At 38.7% G+C, this 20,481-nt stretch overlaps 1 protein-coding gene across 5 annotated transcripts in view; it reads left to right on the top strand.

The window, feature by feature from the left end:
- The window catches only part of PTPRQ (protein tyrosine phosphatase receptor type Q), a 356,602-nt gene that overhangs the window by 259,889 nt on the left and 76,232 nt on the right, over positions 1-20,481 (top strand). For all 5 annotated transcript variants that reach the window (XM_068276870.1, XM_068276873.1, XM_068276874.1 and 2 more), the window contains 4 exons: positions 10,151-10,337; positions 11,220-11,464; positions 13,649-13,715; positions 16,339-16,497. In XM_068276870.1, coding sequence (XP_068132971.1) covers positions 10,151-10,337; positions 11,220-11,464; positions 13,649-13,715; positions 16,339-16,497 — 658 coding nt within the window. The remainder of the gene's footprint in view (positions 1-10,150; positions 10,338-11,219; positions 11,465-13,648; positions 13,716-16,338; positions 16,498-20,481) is intronic.

Genomic DNA, 20,481 nt, shown 5'->3' with positions numbered 1-20,481 from the left:
TTTGCAGGGGGGGGGGGGGGTTGGGGGTGAAGGGACCCCCGCGGGATAGCGGCGTTTTAGCAGGGGCACGCGTGCCCCTGCTAACTATGAACTCTGAAGCGAGAATTATTCTCGCTTCAGTGTCTCTTTAAACATAATGTAAAACTGTGGGATATCTTAGTCATTTTTAGAAAATAGGAGGATAGACACAATTGTTTATCTCACCAGTTTATGTTCACTTAAGTTTCACTTTAAGCTCTCCTCTTCACTCAATCTATGTCTCTTTTTACCACAGCACTATGCATTCTGCTTAGGGTGGGTCCTAACCAGTTTTTTATTGCTGGGCCCCAGGTTCTGAAGTCTAACTCTGACTTTATGCACTAATTTATTATTCTGCAATTTAAGTGAACTACTATATGCAATCTGAGTGGCAAATCTTTCAGTTTGTTCAGTCTGGTGTCCTGCAAAGTTCATTATATTTCATCTTTGGTGCTGAGTCTGACCTCATGAGCTCTACAATTTTCCTGGGTAAATTGTGTAATGAAGAAAGTGTTGATTTAGTAGATAACTCAATTGTCTATGCTTTGTCTACTATTTCCTTTAATTGGTTACCATGTCATTAATATGACTACTAAAACATCACTGACCGACAAAGGGATAACATTAATCAACATTTATGCAGCAGAGTAGAGTCTCCAGATAAGAGCACATTCTAATTAAAACTAAACAATTGGAGATAAAGCAGATAAAGGACCAGACACATGAAATACAACACCTGGAACTGCCAATATTAAATACCGGTGATAACCATGTTGACTTTACTCATAATGTATTTAAATATTATATTTAAATGCACGTGTACATAAATAATATAGAGAAATTCAATTTGAATTAAAGTCCAAACTTCAGATAGATTTTTAGCTGAGGTTTTGGAGACAGTGAGGAAGAATTAGAAACTCTTTCAGGTTTTTCTTGCTGTCTGTGTCCCTATTGGGGAAAATATCGATGCATGCAGTCCTGTTAGGAAGTGTTATACATTGTTCCATCTGCCCATACACAGCAATTAAAGCACGGCTGAAGTAAAAGGGATATGGAGGCTGACATATGCAGATTGCCTGGCTCTCCTGCTTATCCTCTGACTCTAAGGCCCATATGCAATTCACCTTTTCTCCTGAGTTTTCTCCTAGGTGATATTTTCACAATGTGTCATAAAATACCTTTTAAGTCACCAGCAAGCAAGAAAATACTCAAAATAAATTTGATAATACTTTTACACTATTTGGGGGGTACTTTTTCATTTGAAAAATGCTGAAAAATTAGTTTAGAGAAGATGAAAATTATCTCCTAGGAGATAACTCAGGTGAAAAAGTTAATTGCATATGGGCCTAATAATTAGACACAGGCCCTAAACAAGCATGCAGATCAGACTGAAGTCTGAGTGGATTACCCAGATGATTGGTTTAGGTTCGTGATTCACACTGTACTGCAACCAAAGAGATCAGCAGGACTGCCAGGCAACTAATATTGCTTAAGGTCTGTACCCACGATGCAATCCTTGGGGCGACTTTTTCACTACAGATGACCCTTTTCTGCGCTGAACGATCATTTTTAATGATATCGTGTAACATCATTTAATAAAAGTTAGGTAAATGATGTTCAGCGGGGTGCAACCGTCAAGACAGTCATGTTGGATCATTGAACATTGATTGTTCAGATCCCCTTTGACCGCTGCAGACATTTTATCGTCATAGTTTAAATTATCACTTAAACAATCGTTCACACTTTTGTTATTGTGCTTATGAAGATGGATGGAGGAATGATCGTTGGTCGCCGCTGAATCTCCCTCGATCCATCTTCACATGGGTACTTAGCTTCAAAAGGAAATAAATAAGATATCCATCCTCCATATCTCTCACACTTTAGGTGTCCTCAAAAAACTTCTGTGTAAAAAAATTAGAACCTCAGTCAGATCGATATTGCTACACCTCCATTCCTTTCTTAGTACCACCAGGGTCACACATATGTACCGTACTACACAGAAATGTGGTTATATTATTCTTAATTTATTAACATCCTGTAAATTGATATATTACTTACTTTAAAATGTTAAATCAAAGTTAAGTGGTGAAAATAGAAAGAACCAATGTGAATTGAATTCTGAAAATGTATCTTTTGCTCAAGTTTTTGGGGTATGTTTGAATGGGGTGTGTGGAGGGGGTGTGGCAGAAGTGTATCTCAAAAGTTTCTCTCTTTCTTTTCTGAAAAAGTTGGGAGGTATGGTAAAGGTGTATTGCTGACTAGGTACAGTCAATAAGATGCAAATAATTGCAAGATCATGCAAATTGTGTATGTAAATTCATGTAGCTTGGAAGTAAACTTATTGAATCCTGCCACGGTGGAACTTGATTGGTCCATTGACAAGCTGGATACATTTGCATACAAAATCAGCATAATTTTGCATCAATGGGGAAATATTTCCATCTGATTGATCATCCCTATTGTTCACATGAAAGTGTGCCATAGTCACGATGCATCTTTGTCTGCAAGTGTGCAGTGTAATGAAATTCCAGGCAGAAGATGGGGCACTTTGGTTTTCTTGCTGCAGGGCCGGGCCGAGGCAGAGGCTGGAGAGGCTCCAGCCTCAGGGCGCAGTGTAGGAGGGGGCGCACAATTCATTCAGTTGTCATTCCCAATTGTGTTTGAAGCAGAAAGAAATAGGAAAAGGGGATACATGGCAGTGACTGCAAGTCAGATAACTAGAGATTAAGGTATTGGGGAGGTTGGGGGCCCTGGGGCACCTCTTAGTCTAGTAGCAATCAGTGTGTGACCGCTGGGGCGGAGGGATGGAGGGGCGCACTTTAGTGTCTCAGCCCTGGGTGCTGAAGGACCTTGTCCCAGCTCTGTCTTGCTGCAAACAATTACGGTACCATCTATGTATCAAAATGCAATTTTACATATCTAAAACCATATTAAAACCTAACTTTTAATAGATTTGATTAAAATGTCTGTCTCTGCAGATATCTCAATTCTATTCTGGGGAGGGGAATTGGGAATCTCTGAAAACCATGCATAGCCTTTATTTGGCTCTAAACAGTATTATGGTCTACCCATTTCCCCCAGACTAATATAACAACTACATACTATACACACATCGCCCCACCAAAACCGACATGTTTCACCCCTTTAAAAGATGGGCTTCATCAGGGGCAAAAATAAAAGTGCAAGGTGCTACCAGTGTCAATACATAAAGTGAAACATCAAGAAAAATAAAAAAACAGAGATGGAAATCTGTAGCATACAGCATGTATGCCACCACTTAGCCATGTATGGGCAGAGGATAGCTAAATAGGTTTTCCAATTGCTGCAAATATGAGGTAGATGGGGAATGGTTTCTGTAAATTAAGCTATGACAACACAGGTTGATGTTTTAGATGTGAAAGAAATCGGTAATCATAAATTATTATCGCATTAACATGCATTAGCAATGCAAGTTCTTGTTTTATGTATAAAGTAAACAGTAATTACTGTATATATACTCATGGGGCAGCTATTTCTGCAAATTTCAAATGCAACCTCTGTTTCATAATCATACTTTAATTTACTGTTAATCTGTTGACGAGGCAGGACCTGATGCAATAGAGACAGTTTGCCAGTTTTCTCTTGAAATACGCTATCATATTCATTCTATTTTCCATGTTTTGAGAATTTAAGACCCAGATTGGCTATTCCACGTAAAATACATTTGAGTGAAAATGCTATTTTTTATTATTATTTTTTGCATCAACACCAAGTTGAATGTAACTAAAAATAGTTCTGCTGAAGGGTTCCTGAGGGCATGGAGACTGCTTTTTTATTGACCTGTTATGTGTCTTAAAGTGTACTTGAGGTGACATGATAAGATATGAAGTGAATGTACAGCGCAAGCATACAAATAACTGCTTTGTATGCTTGCATACTGGCGTTCATTGTTGTTTCTGGTAGAGAGGTGGACTGAAGGGCTGGAAATGAGGAAAAGTTATTTTAACCACTTCAGGCGTTTTTACCCTAACGGACAAGAGCGATTTTTACCTTTCAGTGCTCATCCGTTTTATTTGCCAATAGCTTAATCACTACTAATCACAATGAACTGATCTATATCTTGTTTTTTTCACCACCAATTAGGCTTTTTAAGGTTGATATTTGTTTTCAGTAATTACTTATTTTCTATGCATTTTAAAGAGGAAAACAAGGAAAAAAATGAAAAAATACACTATTTCTCTAATTTCATCACCTATAGTTTTAATATAAACACTGCTACTGTGCATAAAACCCACACATTCTATCTGCCTATTTGTCCTGGTTATCACAAGATTTTAATTATGTCCCTAGTACAAAGTATGGTGACAATATAGTATTTGGAAATAAAGGTGTCTTTTTGGGGGGGGGGGTTTCACTATTTTCACATGCACGTGCACAGGAATGCACGTGCACACGCGGGGGTGCGCACATGCATGCGCACATGTGCACAAGCGCACGTGCACGCGCATAGCGGCGGCAGCACTGTCTGACATATAAAAACGTCCTGGAGCCATTAAGAGGCTCTAGCATAACGTTTTTTATAAATCAGCTTGTCATTAAGTGATTAAAGAGAAGATGAAAATGATATGCTAGGAGAAAAGTTGCATAATTGCATACGGGCCGGTGGTTGTTTTTACTCACTATTCTGACAATGAACTTGATACAATATTTACATGGTTTAGTACGGTGTTATAGCTACTTGTTTCTTGTTGATGATACATCATTTCTGCCATTTCTGCATACTCCATGACTATTACTAGTCATTGGGCATGATTTACAAAGTAAATGAAATTAATCAGGAACAACTTACTTTGAGTGTTTATTTTGCTTGTAAATGTGCTGAAAAGTAATTTTTACCAATTGGGTGATAAATAAGTCATGTATCAGAAGCTTTGTGAATAGTGCCCATTGTAATTGTTGTTATCATATAATGGGACTTGTCCAATTTGTATAGAACTCAACAATCAATATAGACTATTAAATCTAAACCAATTAAAGCTTAATTAACACATTAATAGCACCTGCCCTTTTGGGAGTTAAAATGACTATCCATGCCTAACTGATGGGAGCAGAATAGCTATGTGGTGCTTTCTCTTGCATGTGTCTACTTTGCCTATGCCTAAAAATGCCCATGCCTTGTAATTATAACATATCGCACTATAGAAGACACCAATATATAAATCAATGATAATAACAAGATATTGAAAGTGATTTGTTGAATATTGATCATGTTGAGACCAGTGAGTGTTGAAAGTTGCGTGTCACCCAGGAACGTTACTACAGGGAAGCAGCCCTGCAATTGCAAGGGGGGGGGGGGGCAGAGATTTAAGGGGCCCCAACTACTAACCTTCCCTTCCTCCGATACAGGGGACTACACTTCACATCAGGTGTTTTTGTGGCTACATTTGTGAAGATCCTGATGGCCACACTTGTTTTATGTCCCTTGTAAGATGGATCACCAGGCTGTTAGAGTCACCCAGGCAAGGCAAGGGAAGGGGTGTGAACATTGAGGGGGGCCCATCAAAGTTTCTCTGGGGGGCCCGATGAATTGTAGTTATGCCCCTGGTTTTGCCACCTGATGCTGCTTCCTCTTTTCCTCATGGAAGGGCTGGCACTTGGTGGGAAGTGATTTGCCATAAAATAACACATTTCGAACGTCTAACAAAATAAGACATTTTCGTCAGGTCAAGCTCACTTCCTCAGGTAAAACAGTATGCTTTGCCTCAAAGAATAGTGAGTGCCTCCGTCTCTGTGTGATGATCCCCCTTCCAGTTGTGTATGATAGGCACTCTGATTGACATGGGCTATAGGAGACACCAATATATAAATCAATGATAATAACAATTAAGATATTGAAAGTGATTTGTTAAATATTGATCATGTTGAGACCAGTGAGTGTTGAACGTTGCGTGTCACCCAGGAACGTTACTACAGGGGAGCAATTGCAGGGGGGGGGGGGGCATTTTTAAGCATTCGAGAGGCAGACAGACTGTGTTTTAACAAAGGCTAATATAGTTATATTTTAACCCACACATTCTTTGATCATAGACATAAACTTTGAACAAGCATGTATAGTACATGGGGTGTAATGAAGAACATGGCAGGTATAGTGTATCTGACCACCCTATAAAGGCACACTATCTTCCAGTATACTCTGGGGAACAGTGCACCTTTTACAATGCCAGATTGCATAGCCATCCCGCACAGCACACCATTACATACTTATTAGCACCTACATTCACAGGTCAGGAGCTTGAGGGATTTGTTTAGTATTTTACAGGAAACCATAAATCAGGATTAGAGCTTGGTCTTAACACACACTGTTTTCATTTAATAAAGTGGGCCACAGGCAGTTTATTTTCTATCATTGAAGAGAATCACTTAAGATTAATCACATCGAGCACTTGGCTATGAAAAATACAAACATAACATTTTGGTTGTTCTTATAGTAAGAAGGTTGACACTACGAGACGTTCGATTAAAGTCAGCGTCTGTTTAGTACATCAGAGAGCACTGAATAGACTGGATGTGACTGGGGATAACACAGCACATCTGTCAAGGAAGAACAATCTTAATACCTTAGCAGCTGCACTTAATACACGCTTTCCCCCCAGAGGAAAACTACTGTACAACCACCTAATCTACTTATAAAAATACACATTGAAACAATATTGTAAAAGCAGTCCTGTGGGGGACTCTGGGATCTGTTCACAAGCAGTTAGTGTGATTTCTATTTTACATTTCTGACATACCTCCCACTAACACACAGTGCATGTGCGGCAGGCAGCTCCTACTACCTATTTGTCTTTACACTGCTCTTTAGTTTTATCAAGCAAATTGTGACACCACACTTACAGCATAATGTATGACCATTAAAGGACCACTATCCGAAAAAAATGGTAAAACTTAGAACACATAGGTACATTTCTCCAAGATTAAAATGTACTCTAAATAACTTTTCTCCAATGTGCCTGTCGCTTATAGTAAGCAGTAAAGAACTGACAGGTTTTGGACTAGTGCACCTCCTCATGGGAGATTCTCAGGGTTCTCTTTCGTTTTAAAAGCAATTATTGAGTGGCAGTTGCTCAGTCCAACTGCCAAAATATTGTACAAATGAGTATGCAGGCTATTTGTTATATTTCTATAAATCCTTCACAGGGATTGCTTTTGTTAAAAATAAAGGTTCCTATTACTATTACAATCTTCATTGTTCAATCTAATCAAAATTATGCAGTAGAAGGGTAAACTGAGTAAATATACTTTGCATGGATACTTTTGGTAGTCCCCTATTACATAGAAGTGGCAAGTTTGTGCAATCAAGGTTGGAGGCACCTTAAAAGAGATACTGAGACCCCCATGAGGAGATTGACCAGTCCAAAACCTGTCTGATCTAACATATTTTTACTACCTACTGTAAGTGGTAGCAACATGGGAAAAAAGTAATTCATAGTGTATTTTAATCTGGGCAAAATTTACTTTTTATAAGTACTGTACATGTACACACGTATTTTGAATTTTGCGATTTTTTGCGACAGTGATCCTTTAACGGGAACCTGAGATGAAAGCCATCTCAGGTTCCATACTTACCTGGGGCTTGCTTAAGCCGCACAGTCCCTCACTGCTTAAGCCGCACACTCCCCCATTCTGCTCCTGTCCCTGGGAGCATTCTGTGTAAGCACAGAATGGTCCCAGGGACGGGGCGCGATGGGATTGGGGAGTGCTCCTGGCCGGGCTGTGCATGCACAAAGAAGCGCGACTCGGCCAGGCTTTTGTGCAGTATTGCGGATGACAGGAGCCACCCAGGAAGACAGCGAGGGACTGTGCGGCCTAAAGGGGGCAGAAGCAAGCCCCAGGTAAGTATGGAACCTGAGATGGCTTTCATCTCAGGTAAACTGTAGAGTCTTATAGAAATCCTCACAAAAAAGTAGTTTGACCTGCAACTGAGTTTTGCAGGCAGTGCAAGATTACAAGCTAAATGACAGACAAATGTGTCCTCATCCCAGCAACAGCAGCAATCACAGGAGCTCCCAACAACAGTAGCCACCACACAGTCACCTGAAACAAGCATGCAGGTAATCCAGTCTGACTTCAGTCAGAGCACCTGATCTGCATGCTTAGGCAAACAGAGGCGCCAAAAGAATAAAAGTTGATAAAAAGTTAAAAAATCGGGCAAGGCCAAGGTGGATCTTCCTCCTCCAGGTAGACACAACAAACTGTTGATAGAGTTCAGCCAAATATTTATTCACATGCTTCAGAAAGTGCAATGCATTTTACAGGCATATCCCGCTTCCTCAGGCTATGAACTAAACATAAAACGCATGTAGGTCTAGTACAAAGCAAAGCGCCTTTATTCTTTCCCTGCTTTTTAACCTTTTTATCGACTTTTATCCTTTTGCTGCCTCTGTTTGCCTGTACATGTTCTAAGTCCACCCTTGGTGGAGGGGTTTTGCCCCCATTTTCACGATCTATAGAGAGCGACTTCTTAATTCTGAGTGGGGGCAGGTCTAATCTCCCCACCTGCTTTTACAGTGGTTGCCTGGAAGGTAACCCTGGTTTGTGAGCATTAATATCATATACTTACTTTGTCACACCCATATTACCAGTACATACTACACTGTATTAGGCTTTCTGTGTCTCTTTCTGTATGATCTGCATGCTTGTTCAGGGGCTGTGGCTGAAAGTATTAGAGACACAGCATCAGCAGGAGAGTCAGATAAATGGTTTATTTTAAAAGGAAAAATCCATCCTTCTCAGTTTAGATTCCCTTTAAGAACTTTTGGATCTGGGACAGTTGCCCAGATTTCCCACCCCAAACACCATACAGGCATTCCAGGATTAATTAATGAGCAAAATACACAAGGGCCCACATGCCGTTAACTTTTTCTCATAAGTTTTTTCTTAAGAGATCATTTTTCATCTTTTTAAAATAACTTTTCAGCACTCTGAAATTAAAAAAATACCAAAAAGTAAGTGAAAAAGTACTATCAAAATTATCATGAGTATTTTATTGCTTGATGGTAGCTTAGAAGGTATTTTATTGAGGAGTTGAGGAAATATGACCTAGGAGAAAACTAAGGAGGAAAAATGAATTGCAAATAAGACAAACTTATTTTTTCATTACACAAACTCATTCTTTCACACCAATTTTCCTTGTATATTTGCATGAGAAAATAAGCAATGCAATCATTCAGGGGCTGAACATAAAGTTTACAATGATGAACATGTTTTGAGTACAGTAAATAATGATATTTATTTGGATACCCTCCATTTGCCACCAGTGCCTAACAATCATATTATATAGAGAATCATAAACTCAAGATGATCAGAGACATAAGGCTGGTTTGTGTTTTTTAGGTTACTTACTATCAGACATCTTTACTGCAGCTTTGCTGTCATCTTTAATGTAACCTTCACCTTGGTGACTCATCGAGGCCATCACATTCTTGAATGTTTGTCGCATGCTACACATTTATATTAATTACTGTTTATTATACCTGTACTGAATTCTCACATTAAAGAGTACCAAGATTAAAAAACAGAGAGCCTGTAATGTAAGGCTAATTAGAGGTCTGAAACTCCACCCTCTCCATTGGAAATACTGCCATGGCAGTTTTTTTCTTAAGTTTTCTGAAGCTGTGGCAACTCCCATTTGTGTTGTCTTGGCCTACCCCAGCTTGGCAATGCAGGTAGGGGTGGCTACAGCTGTGGAACACTTCAAATAAAAATGGCCGGGGCGGTCTTGCCAATGGAGGAGTTTCAGACCTTTAATGATTTATGGGTGAGTTACTGCCTCTGACCCCTGGTGATCCTTACAGCTCTAAAACAAAGCTTTACAATCAGGACTCTTTCACCCTTATATATTCATAATCGTGTTCCTCTTTAAGTGATAGAACTGTTTCAGATGTTCATGTATTTCAATTCAGTACTGATTTGGATGATCTGACAAAGGGATTGTCTCCTGAATGCTAATCTTGTGACAATTTTTTTCAATGCGAATAAGAGTATCACATATAGTATTTAGCACTTTTTAATACTACAAGAGTGCTATTTCTATTATGTATCAAAAATATCATCTTGAACTGTCAAGTAACAAAAAAAAATAATGTTTTTATAGGTAATTGGTGTTGATTACAAGAAGGAGTTTGTACGATGGAGTAATGAAAGTAAGAGCATTGAAGTCACGGGCCTGAAGCCATTTACAAACTATTCGGTAATGATTACAGCCTTTACTGGAGATTTAGAATCAGCTGTTACAGAAGGGAAGGCCAGCGATCCTCTGATTGCTACTACTCTTGAGGCAGGTATGTCTTCTGTTTTCTCTTTATTCACAATGACATGTTCCATACCAGCTTTATTAATAAATGCTTCTCTATCAGAGAGTTCTGTGTATCCTTAAACAAGCATTCCAAATACGTAATACCTAAGTGATGACTCTTCTACAATGACCACCCCTCTTGTAACCAGAAAATGGATCTTTTCACTGTATAACATATAAACTTCTAACAAAGCATGAATCATCAGAATCTTCCTCCATCTGTTACACTCATTTAGTCTTTTCACAATATTTAAGTACTCCAGGGAATTTAAGTGAATTGGTCACTAAATATTATTGGTAACATACCTTACTTTTTCTTAGTTTTTTTTTGGTCCTCCAAAAATCATATTTTTTTTTTTTAAGCTGCTGTCCTTGAGATTTGCATTATATTTGCATTTGTTTTTACAGACATGACCCACACTTTTTGGACGTAAACAAGAAAAACGAATACATCTCAGCTGAGAAATATTTATCGTGTGTGATTAAAGGCTTACTTAGCTATACATGATCAGTTTACACCTGCTTCCTGCAGGCTTGGAGTTAAAGCAAACAAAAAGTGAAAATACATTTATGAGATGATTGTTTGTTCGAGTTTTACTAAAAGTAAATATACCTTAGAACTGAGTTTCAATTTTTTTATGTTTAATTCAAAGTGGAGTTACAACCCCACAGTACAATTTAAGTATCTATTTCTAGGTACATATACATTAATTTACATCTGATTCAATAAAATAAGATAACGGTCAATCTAACACCAAAATCGATCAATATGGCCACTTTAAGTGGGAAAATACACTGCAGCTATATCATTTTATGCAATGTCATTCTTAAATAATGCACTGATGACATCATCACTGTCCTGTTTTAGTGCCAAATGATCCACCTAAGAACATCACAATTGAGAAGATACCAAATGAAGTCACCAAAGTTCAAATGACCTTCATCCCCCCAGCAGAGCCTAATGGAAACATCCAGATGTTCCAAGCACTTGTATACAAAGAGGATGATCCTACAAAGACACAGATCCGCAATCTGAGCATCATTAGAAAAAATGATGAGTCTGTAACTGCAATTATTGAAGGACTTAAAGGCGGATATACGTATAACATAAGTGTAAGACTTGGCTCAGTAATGTATTTGTTAAGTGTATTTCACTTTATTAACCATATTCATTTTATGGTATGGTAACCTCTTGATATCTTTAAAGGGGTACTATGTTGGAAAATTGTACCATTTTAAATAAATGTGTACACATATGTACAAGAGGTACATTTGTCCTAGAGTAAAATGCACTGTAAATAATTTTATTTCTAAGTAGCTATCATTCACAGTAGGTGTTTGTAATCTGTTTTTGACCTCTTAATGACAGGTTTTTGACTAGTCCATCTCCTCATAGAGGATTCCCAGGATTTGCTTTATTTTCAAAAGCACTTACTGAATGGCAAACGCTCAGTCCAACTGCACAAATAGAATGTGGGTAATCAGGCTCACCAGCCGACATCTTTGTAGAGAACCTTGCCAAGGGGAGTCTTTAAAATAATAAAGAAAACCTTTAGGTTCCCCCTGAGGAGATGGACCTGTCCAAAGCCTGTTGGTAACAGATAAGAACCATCAGATTAATACACTTACTGTAAGACACAGCTACATAAAAATAAATGTAAATCTTATATTAATGTGCACATATACATTTGAAATTTTACAGTTTTCCTCATAGTGCCCCTTTAAGTTTTCACTAGCTATCGAGATAGTATATAACCCTAATAGCATTTCAGGATTGTTACTGACATTTACTATTTCAAAAGCATTAGAAAAAAGAATTATAGTAGAGGATATTTGAAATATATTATTAAAATGCCTGTGAAAAAATTGGTGCGGGGTATTAGGTTATAAGCAAAGAGTTTTGGCTATGGGATAGCAGATAGCACAGTTTCAGGTTATTGGCACTAAGGAAGATATATTGGCTCAGTGTTTTTAGCTATTCGGCTGCCAAAACACTGCACGCTGTACACCAAAGAGGATAAAAGTTGAATATCAGTTAGAGCAAGGCTTCCCAACCCTGTCCTCAAGTACCCCAAACAGTGCATGCTTTGTGGCAATCCACAGAGGTAGATAATCAGTTCTGCTAAGACACTAATTATCCCACCTGTGAATCATTGTAGTTTTCTGCAAAACATGTACTGTTGGTGGTACTTGAGAGTAGAGTTTGGAAGCCCTGAATTAAGGAAAGGAATTAGGATTAGAAGATAGAACTAAGCACCAATATTTAGTAGAGTTAGGGTTAAGGTGACAGGATAGAGGGAGGTTTGTATTTTATAGTTATGGTTAGGTTAGGGTTCGGTGTAATGAAGGTGATTATGTTAAGCAGTGAGTTTGGGGTTAGGTGTAAGTGGCTTTCCCCATGCCACATTTACCTTTAAATAGTTTTATACATAGCTGTGTTGACTAATAATAAACAGTGTAATGGTAACATTTCAGTGTTTTCCTATAATATAAAAAGAGTATCTTGGATGATAATTAAGTTAGTATATGTAATTATACTTATATATATATCTTGTGCACATTTTCTTCCATATTTCCTAAATTAAATTTTTTTTCTAAGTAACCATTTTGTTTAAAGCGGACCTGAGCTCAGAACATTCTCTCTGCTCTAAAAGATACAGCATAATAACCTTTAAATAAAAACATTTCTTTGTTATAGCTGATACAAATCCTGAAATAAATCTGTAGTGTGTCTACTTCCTGCTTTCATGGAAGCAGAGATAGGGTTAACATCCTTTGTTTACAAATGATCAGCTCTGCCAATGGCAGAGGAGATTCCTGAGCTGACACAGCTGAAGAGATCAAATTACAGTTGTGATGAACAGACTGAAACTCTCTAAACAAATATTTATCTTTGTTTTCCTTCTGTCCTGTGCAAGAGTTCAGGTCCACTTTAAAAAGTTGAAATAAAAATAATAAAACTCACCTTGCCTTTAAATGTGTTGTTAGGTGGCATGCACTCCTGCACAGTTCTTTTTATTGGTAAGCTGTCACTACATCTAATGGGACCATATGCTTATATACATCCATGTGTCTGGAATGCAAATCATATTAAAACATAGTGCATATGCATCCATGGTTCACTCTGCTATAATGTATATCTAATCCAGCTCACTCTCTTAACATTTCGTTTCTACACACATTTGCCTTGCATGTAGTATATAAAAAGTATGCAAAAACATTTATTTTACTGAATACATTTTTACTGAGGTCATTTTACACTATGTGATGTAAATATGTTTATTTTGTACTTTGTAGATATATGCAGTAAATGGTGCTGGAGCAGGTCCAAAACTCCAAATGAGAGTTACCACTGATGTAAAAGGTATAACATTTAATATTGAAAGGGTTTCCTAATTGTATTTCCTCTTTATATTCACAACTGTATGTAGAGGCAAATTAACGGGTCCTAGCTTTTGCTTTGTCACCAGTTCTTTCAGCCAATTGGTATCCCTTTCTCTAAATAGCTCATTTAGACAGACCATACGACCGCCATCAACTTATTCAATTCTGCTCCAATTCCTAATGTCACAAGACAAGGGGGCAGAGGCGCCCAGTGGAAATAAAATACGTTAAAAACAAATAAAACTGAAAAATGTGAGGTGGCTTACCTCAATGAAGACCAATTGTAAGAGATGAATGGTCATTTATTATAAAGCACAGGCAACGCGTTTCATGGAACTCTGCCCACTTCCTCAGGTAACATAAAAGTGCCAATAGAGCCTGTTAGCCTAATATAGAGTGCTAATAGGATCTATTGGCATTTCTATTTCACCTGAGGAAGTGGGCAGAGGCCCATGAAACGCATTGCCTGTGCTTTATAATAAATTACCATTCATCTCTTATATATGAATTGGTCTTCACTGAAGTAAGCCACCTCACATTTTTCAGATTTATGTGTTCTTAACGTATTTTATTTGTACTGTGCGCCTCTTCCCGCTTATCTTGTGCCACCCCACCCTTGGGAGGGTTACCGCCCACATCTGATCTCATTCGGTGGTGCCGCTAACTTATAGATCAACAGAATGTGTGTACTTTTTACAAGAGTGCGACCGTTTCCAGTTGACCTAGGTACCCGAGTGGAGTCGGGGTTATACATCTCCACCTGCCTGCTGTGGTTGGTTCAGTTGCCCTTCTGCAACCCACCCTTGTGAGTATCATCCAACCACCACTCATCCCTTTCTGAACTCTCGTGACGTACGGCGGCATTTGGACTCCTGTTGTCTCTGTGTTTTTTCCTTTTAGGGTGCATTCCTCTACACCCAACCACCTACACCCAACCTCCTAATGCATTCATCATGGTTGGTCATAATGTTTGTTCATCAATAAACAGCAGTAACCACACATTCTAAATACATAGCATACATCAAATAGTTAGGAAGAGTGATTTTGTGCTTGAAACAAGGTATTTTCCTATGCCCACCAGAATTTTAGATTGCTTTGGATTGCTGTGGCACATGTCTCAATTCCTGACTGCCTAGTTGCCCAGATGACAAACACAGATAGCAAGTAACTATACTATAGGGAAAGATCTGATATGCAGTATTGGACTGGGAATCTGGAGCAGCATTTTAAATTGGCTCCAATTTAGACTACTATGACCCTATCACACATTCAATTTTGATTGGCCAATGATTCATCTGTTCATAGTATTCAAAACCTGTTGGCCCTCATACTACATGGAGGTGGTGAAATGCATCAGTGATTGGCCAATCAAAATTGGATGTATATATGCTCCCTACAACCGACTCAATAGGGCATTATTGTGAAAAGCTGTCGAATTTTAAGTATATATGACACACATAAATTGGTCCCAGAGAAAATGTACTGTAAATGTTTTAACTCCTTTGTAGCTGTAGTAGGCATTATATTGTGACGGCTATCAAACATTTCCTGGTTTTAGATCAGTCCATCTTCTCATGGGGGATACTCAAAGTTTTCTTTATGCTTTTCAAAAGTACTCCTTGTGAAGGACTTATACTGATGTTGACCATCCTGCCTACTTGTGTGCCACCCTTCTGTCCACTGCTTTTTCAAAGAGTGCTTTTTCAAAGGAAACCTTGAGAATCCCCATGATGAGAGGAAAAAACGTACAGTGCATTTTTTCAGTGATACATGTATATATTTATACAGTACATACTCAGTTTAAATTTTACAGTTTTTAGCCATAATGACAACAATTTATTCTAATGGTAAGCTGTTTCCTTGAACTTCCACTAACACTGACCTCCCCCACCTGTACTAAACATTAGGCCTAACTTTACACTAGCAATGGTACTCCAAACCAACAATAACCTTAACTTTTTTGCTAAAACTACCAATGACTTTTAAAGAGAACCTGTACTGAGTAAAATTATTTAAAATAAACACATGAGGTAACTTCAAATGAACATTACATAGTTACCTTGCCATCAATTCCTCTCAGAAACTCACCATTTTCTGCTGACAGCGATCCCTTCCAGTTCTGACAACATTTTGTCAGAACTGAAATATATCAGTTGCTCTCAGTTATATATCAGTTGCTGTCAGTTACAGCTGAGAGGAGAACTGATGTGTCCATGTTTCCCTATGGCTCAAGTGGGCGATGTTACAGTTTAACTGTGTGCTGACCAGGAAGCTGTTATGGGGTAATGGCCATTTTCAAAATGGAGGACGGAGAATTCCATTGATCACAGTGGACAAACAGGACGCAGGAGAGAAAAAAGAGATTGAGGAGTAGACTAGACATGAGGTAAGTATGACTTGTGTATGCTTATTTTGACTTTTAATTTCAGTTCAGGTTTTCTTTAAGGACTTTTCATTTGACCTTCACTCTGACCTCACACTTTTAACCAATGCCTAGTAGTAAACTATAATGATGACCTCACTAGCTTTCTCTGATATTGACAAAACAAATGTTTATATGTTATATTGAAATACATCATTGTATATTTTTTTTTTACCCACAGAACCACCTCGTCCAATAATGAAACCTGTGCCCATTTATGACGCAAGTGGAAGTGTCATGGCGACATCTACTACCATTACTGTGAAAATGCCAATATGCTACTTCAGTGATGTCAATGGTCCAATTAAAAAAATTCAAATTATTGTTTTAGAAGTGGGGGGTAAGTAGGAGTTCCTTAATTCTGTCTTTATTTACTGTACAATATTATAAGGCTCTGCAACATTCTGGCATGCAATATGCTTTGCCGCTTTGTGCTTCAAGCTTTCAAGGTCTTTTAATTATAGCTGGTGGAACTTTGGCAGTCGACTGATACTTGGATCTTGGAGCCTCCAGATGTGTGCAGCTGCTGGCTAACAATGTCTAATAGAACTGGGTTAAAGCAACAGTGCTTGTAATACTGTTAGAGGAGAGTTCTGAACCCGAGGAAACATGGAGAAATTATAGAATTGTGTGAATGGACCTATTTCTAAACCGTATGCTTATAGTAATGCCTGCTTTGATGATATTGGCTAATCTCCAGATGAGAGCTCAACTGAACTGGTAGATACAATTCTGTGTAAAAATAGGTTTTTAAACCATAATTGTATCTCTCCTTCTCTCTACAGAAACACACACACACACACACACACACACACACACACACACACACACACACACACACACACACACACACACACACAGTATACACACACACACACACACACACACTTACATACAAACACACCTAAACTAAGAAGGATATGGATTTTTTCCTTTTAAAGTATTACCAGTTGCCTGATTCTCCTGCTGATCCTGTTTTTTTAATACTTTTAGCCACAGTCCCTCAACAAGCATGCAGATCAGGTGCTCTGACTGATGTCAGACTGGATTAACTGCATGCTTGTTTCAGGTGTGTAATTCAGCCACTACTGCAGCCAGAGATGAGCAGAAACAAAAAGCAGAAACAAAAAGCAGTGCCAGTAGATAACCATAAAAGACCGCAGCCAAGAAAGAACAATGCTCAAAGTTCCAAATGGTATATATATAAACAAATCAGCGCTGGCTTTAGGTTTCCACCGTGCTGAAATCTTCAGATTTCCACAGTAAAAAGTGCATCCCAGCACCAATTAAGGAGTAAGGTCTGGTTCACACGGATGCTTGGTGGCGTTTACCACCAAGCATTTGGGACTCGTCGGCTAAACGCTCCCATTCAAGTGAACGGGAGCGTTTAGCATCACGCGATTACTGTCATTTACCATTGATTGCGCAAACGCAGCATTCTGATCCCGATTTACCGCATAGTTTCAGCCGGCCCTAGAAGCTGCATGCGGCATCCAAGGTCACCTAGCCGCTGCGGCATCATGCCCCCTTGTGGGGACAAAAAACGCAGTTTGCGAGGGAAAGCCGACGTTCACCTTACCTCCGCCCCGCGAACGAGACGTCACCGGGCGACGCGGCTTCCGGCCGCCCAACGCGGCCAAGTGGTAGTGTGAACCAGCCCTAAGGCTTACGAGCCGCATACAACCCACGTTATAAGATTGTATGGAAAGCTTCAGTAACCAGAATTATCATGTAGGGCCTCCAAGCTCAATGTTACGGTGCCCTCCTCCCATTGCCATCAATATGGTATAAGGGGTATGGACATAAATACAAACAGCAGTACTAGACTGCTTTATTTCTAAAATTATATCAAAACAGATAAAAACATAAAAAGAGCATTTACATACGGGGCCCAGAACATGATACCCTGATATCAAGATGCACGTGTGTGCTGGCAAGCAACAGGTTTATAAAGGTAAAAGGTTCCCGACAGGTTTCACAATCTTGCGTCATCAGGGGATGTGGATATTTTTAATTATTGCAATTTCTTGCATCAATATTTCTAGTTAGTTTTGAGTCCTAAACTACTGACCTAATGTATGTTGCATTGATTCAGACCAGTTTGTTTTCCATGACAGATGTAACATGGGCTTTGGATTAAGTTTCTGTCCATTCTGGAAATCTTGTTTTCATTTTCCATCTTATGGGGTCTCCCTGTTTCCATAGCTTCCTAATCTCATATCAGCTGACATACAGCTATATCACCATTTTACTAAAATAATATTGAGAAAATGACCTAGAAGGTGAAAAGTGAAGCAAAATAAATATACTGCCTTTGGGTCCGTGAATTATCTATCTGGAGTGTTTGCATTCACTTTAATGCTTATATTTTTAACATGAACAAAGGAAACAAAACATGGCTGGTTATGCACTTCTTACTTCTGCAATGGATTTGAAATTCAGAGACATGCAAAACACGCACCAAGAAATGAAATCCAAACTGAAAAAAGTTTGCAAAACACACCATTCGAAAAGAACAAAAATACGTCCGAAAATTGTAGGGATAAGTGTGAAGGCTGCCTTAATTAGATCGTTTATTTTATGATTTTGTATAGAGATGAGAAGGGTTAGAATGCTTGTATGTTCACATGCTAAACTTTACTGTCGTTTTCAGGTTGTGTTTTTCAGATCCAACATAATCTAATGCTTAGTTTTATCTACACAGTGTCACATTTTATGTGGGCAGTAATATGTGAGTAAGGAAACAGTCTGATTTTTATATATGTTGCATTGTTTCCCAGACAGGAACAAATACCTTTGGATGCAGACCAGCATAGGGTTAGGATAATTTAAATCCTGTAATTTTGTTTTATCAAAGAGCCAGCGTTAACTGCTGGTGTCACAACTGTAGAGGTCATCAAGACAACATCGAGGAGTCTTTAATGAAATTGTTGGAAGCCAAACAAGACTCTATACCAGAGTTGATAAAAAAAAGTTGTATCATTATTATTTTTATTGTGTCTCTTCTTAGACTTGGGCTTCTGTTTGCAGGGCAATTAATTAAGGGGATGATGGCAGGTAGTCTTTGTAGGCCGGTGGATGAATTTTATGGGATATTTTACAGAAGTTTGTCAAAATTGTCTTACCTATCCCTGATGTAAGCACTGAGTAGGTTGGATGATGCTGCTACAACAAACTCCCAGCTCACAAAGTGATGTCTTACTGGTGTAAGACATCACTTTGTGAGCTGGGAGTTTGTTGTAGCAGCATCATCCAACCTACTCAGTACTTGCATCAGGGATAGGTTCATTATTTTTCCGCCAGTAGGCCATCTTTTTTTTGACTTCCCTTCCATATGAAGCAGCTCCCCTCCCCTTCCATGTGAAGCAGCTCCCCTCCCCTTCCACATGCAGCAGCCCCCTCCCATTCCACGTGCAGCAGCCCCCTCCCATTCCATGTAAAGCAGCCTCCCCTTCTTATTCCATGTACCACACTTCTTCCATGCGTAAGATCCATGTACAGCAGCCACTTTCTTTCATATACAGCTCCTATTACAAATGAGTAGAACAGGGAATGGAAGGGACCCTCTAAGACACTAAGCAGCAGGAACACTTTCAGGAGTAAGTGCCTTAAACCATTCCCTCTTTAATTTAAACATTGGGATTTACTTCAAGTGCACTTTAAAGTGAGATTGTCAGCCATAAAATCAAATTCCATTTACCCACTGCTCTGTGTTTATTATACAGGCTACAACCTGACCCTGCATTGCAAGCATTCCAATATAATAATATTTATATATAAGCAAATGTTTCTGCTGTAATAAATCTTATCTTAGTCAGCCTGGCTTTATTTGGCACATTATCGATGAGAAGGAAGCTTGTTATCTCCCCTCCCACATTCCTGCTCCTCACTGATTGGCTGAGGGCAGTTCAGTGTGAGACAAGGATGAAAAGAGAGAAGCTGCTGAAATACGATCTATGCTGTGCTTACATGTGTTTACAAAGCAAACTAGATATGACAATGCAGTTCCTAGGAGAACAAAAGAGTAAGGGAGGAAGTTACATCAGGATTAGCTTCAGTCAGAGGCAATAAAAAATGGAAAATGCCTGAAACAGTTTTCTCTTTATTTACTATATAATATTCACTGAAATCAAAACATGGACAGTACAATACATATGTTATTTAAGTAGAACAAGTATTTATCTACTTCTATAGGTGTTTTTTTTCCTGGGATAGTATGACTGTCCCTGCTGCTTTAAAGTGTCCCATGAGTGTAATATATTTTATATATTATTTCTGTTTATCAGTGACACATATCACACCAATAAGATACATTAGCATTGTT

Source organism: Hyperolius riggenbachi, chromosome 3 (genome assembly GCF_040937935.1).
Source record: "Hyperolius riggenbachi isolate aHypRig1 chromosome 3, aHypRig1.pri, whole genome shotgun sequence".
Lineage (NCBI taxonomy): Eukaryota > Metazoa > Chordata > Amphibia > Anura > Hyperoliidae > Hyperolius > Hyperolius riggenbachi.
This window is presented reverse-complemented; position numbering and strand designations above follow the sequence as displayed.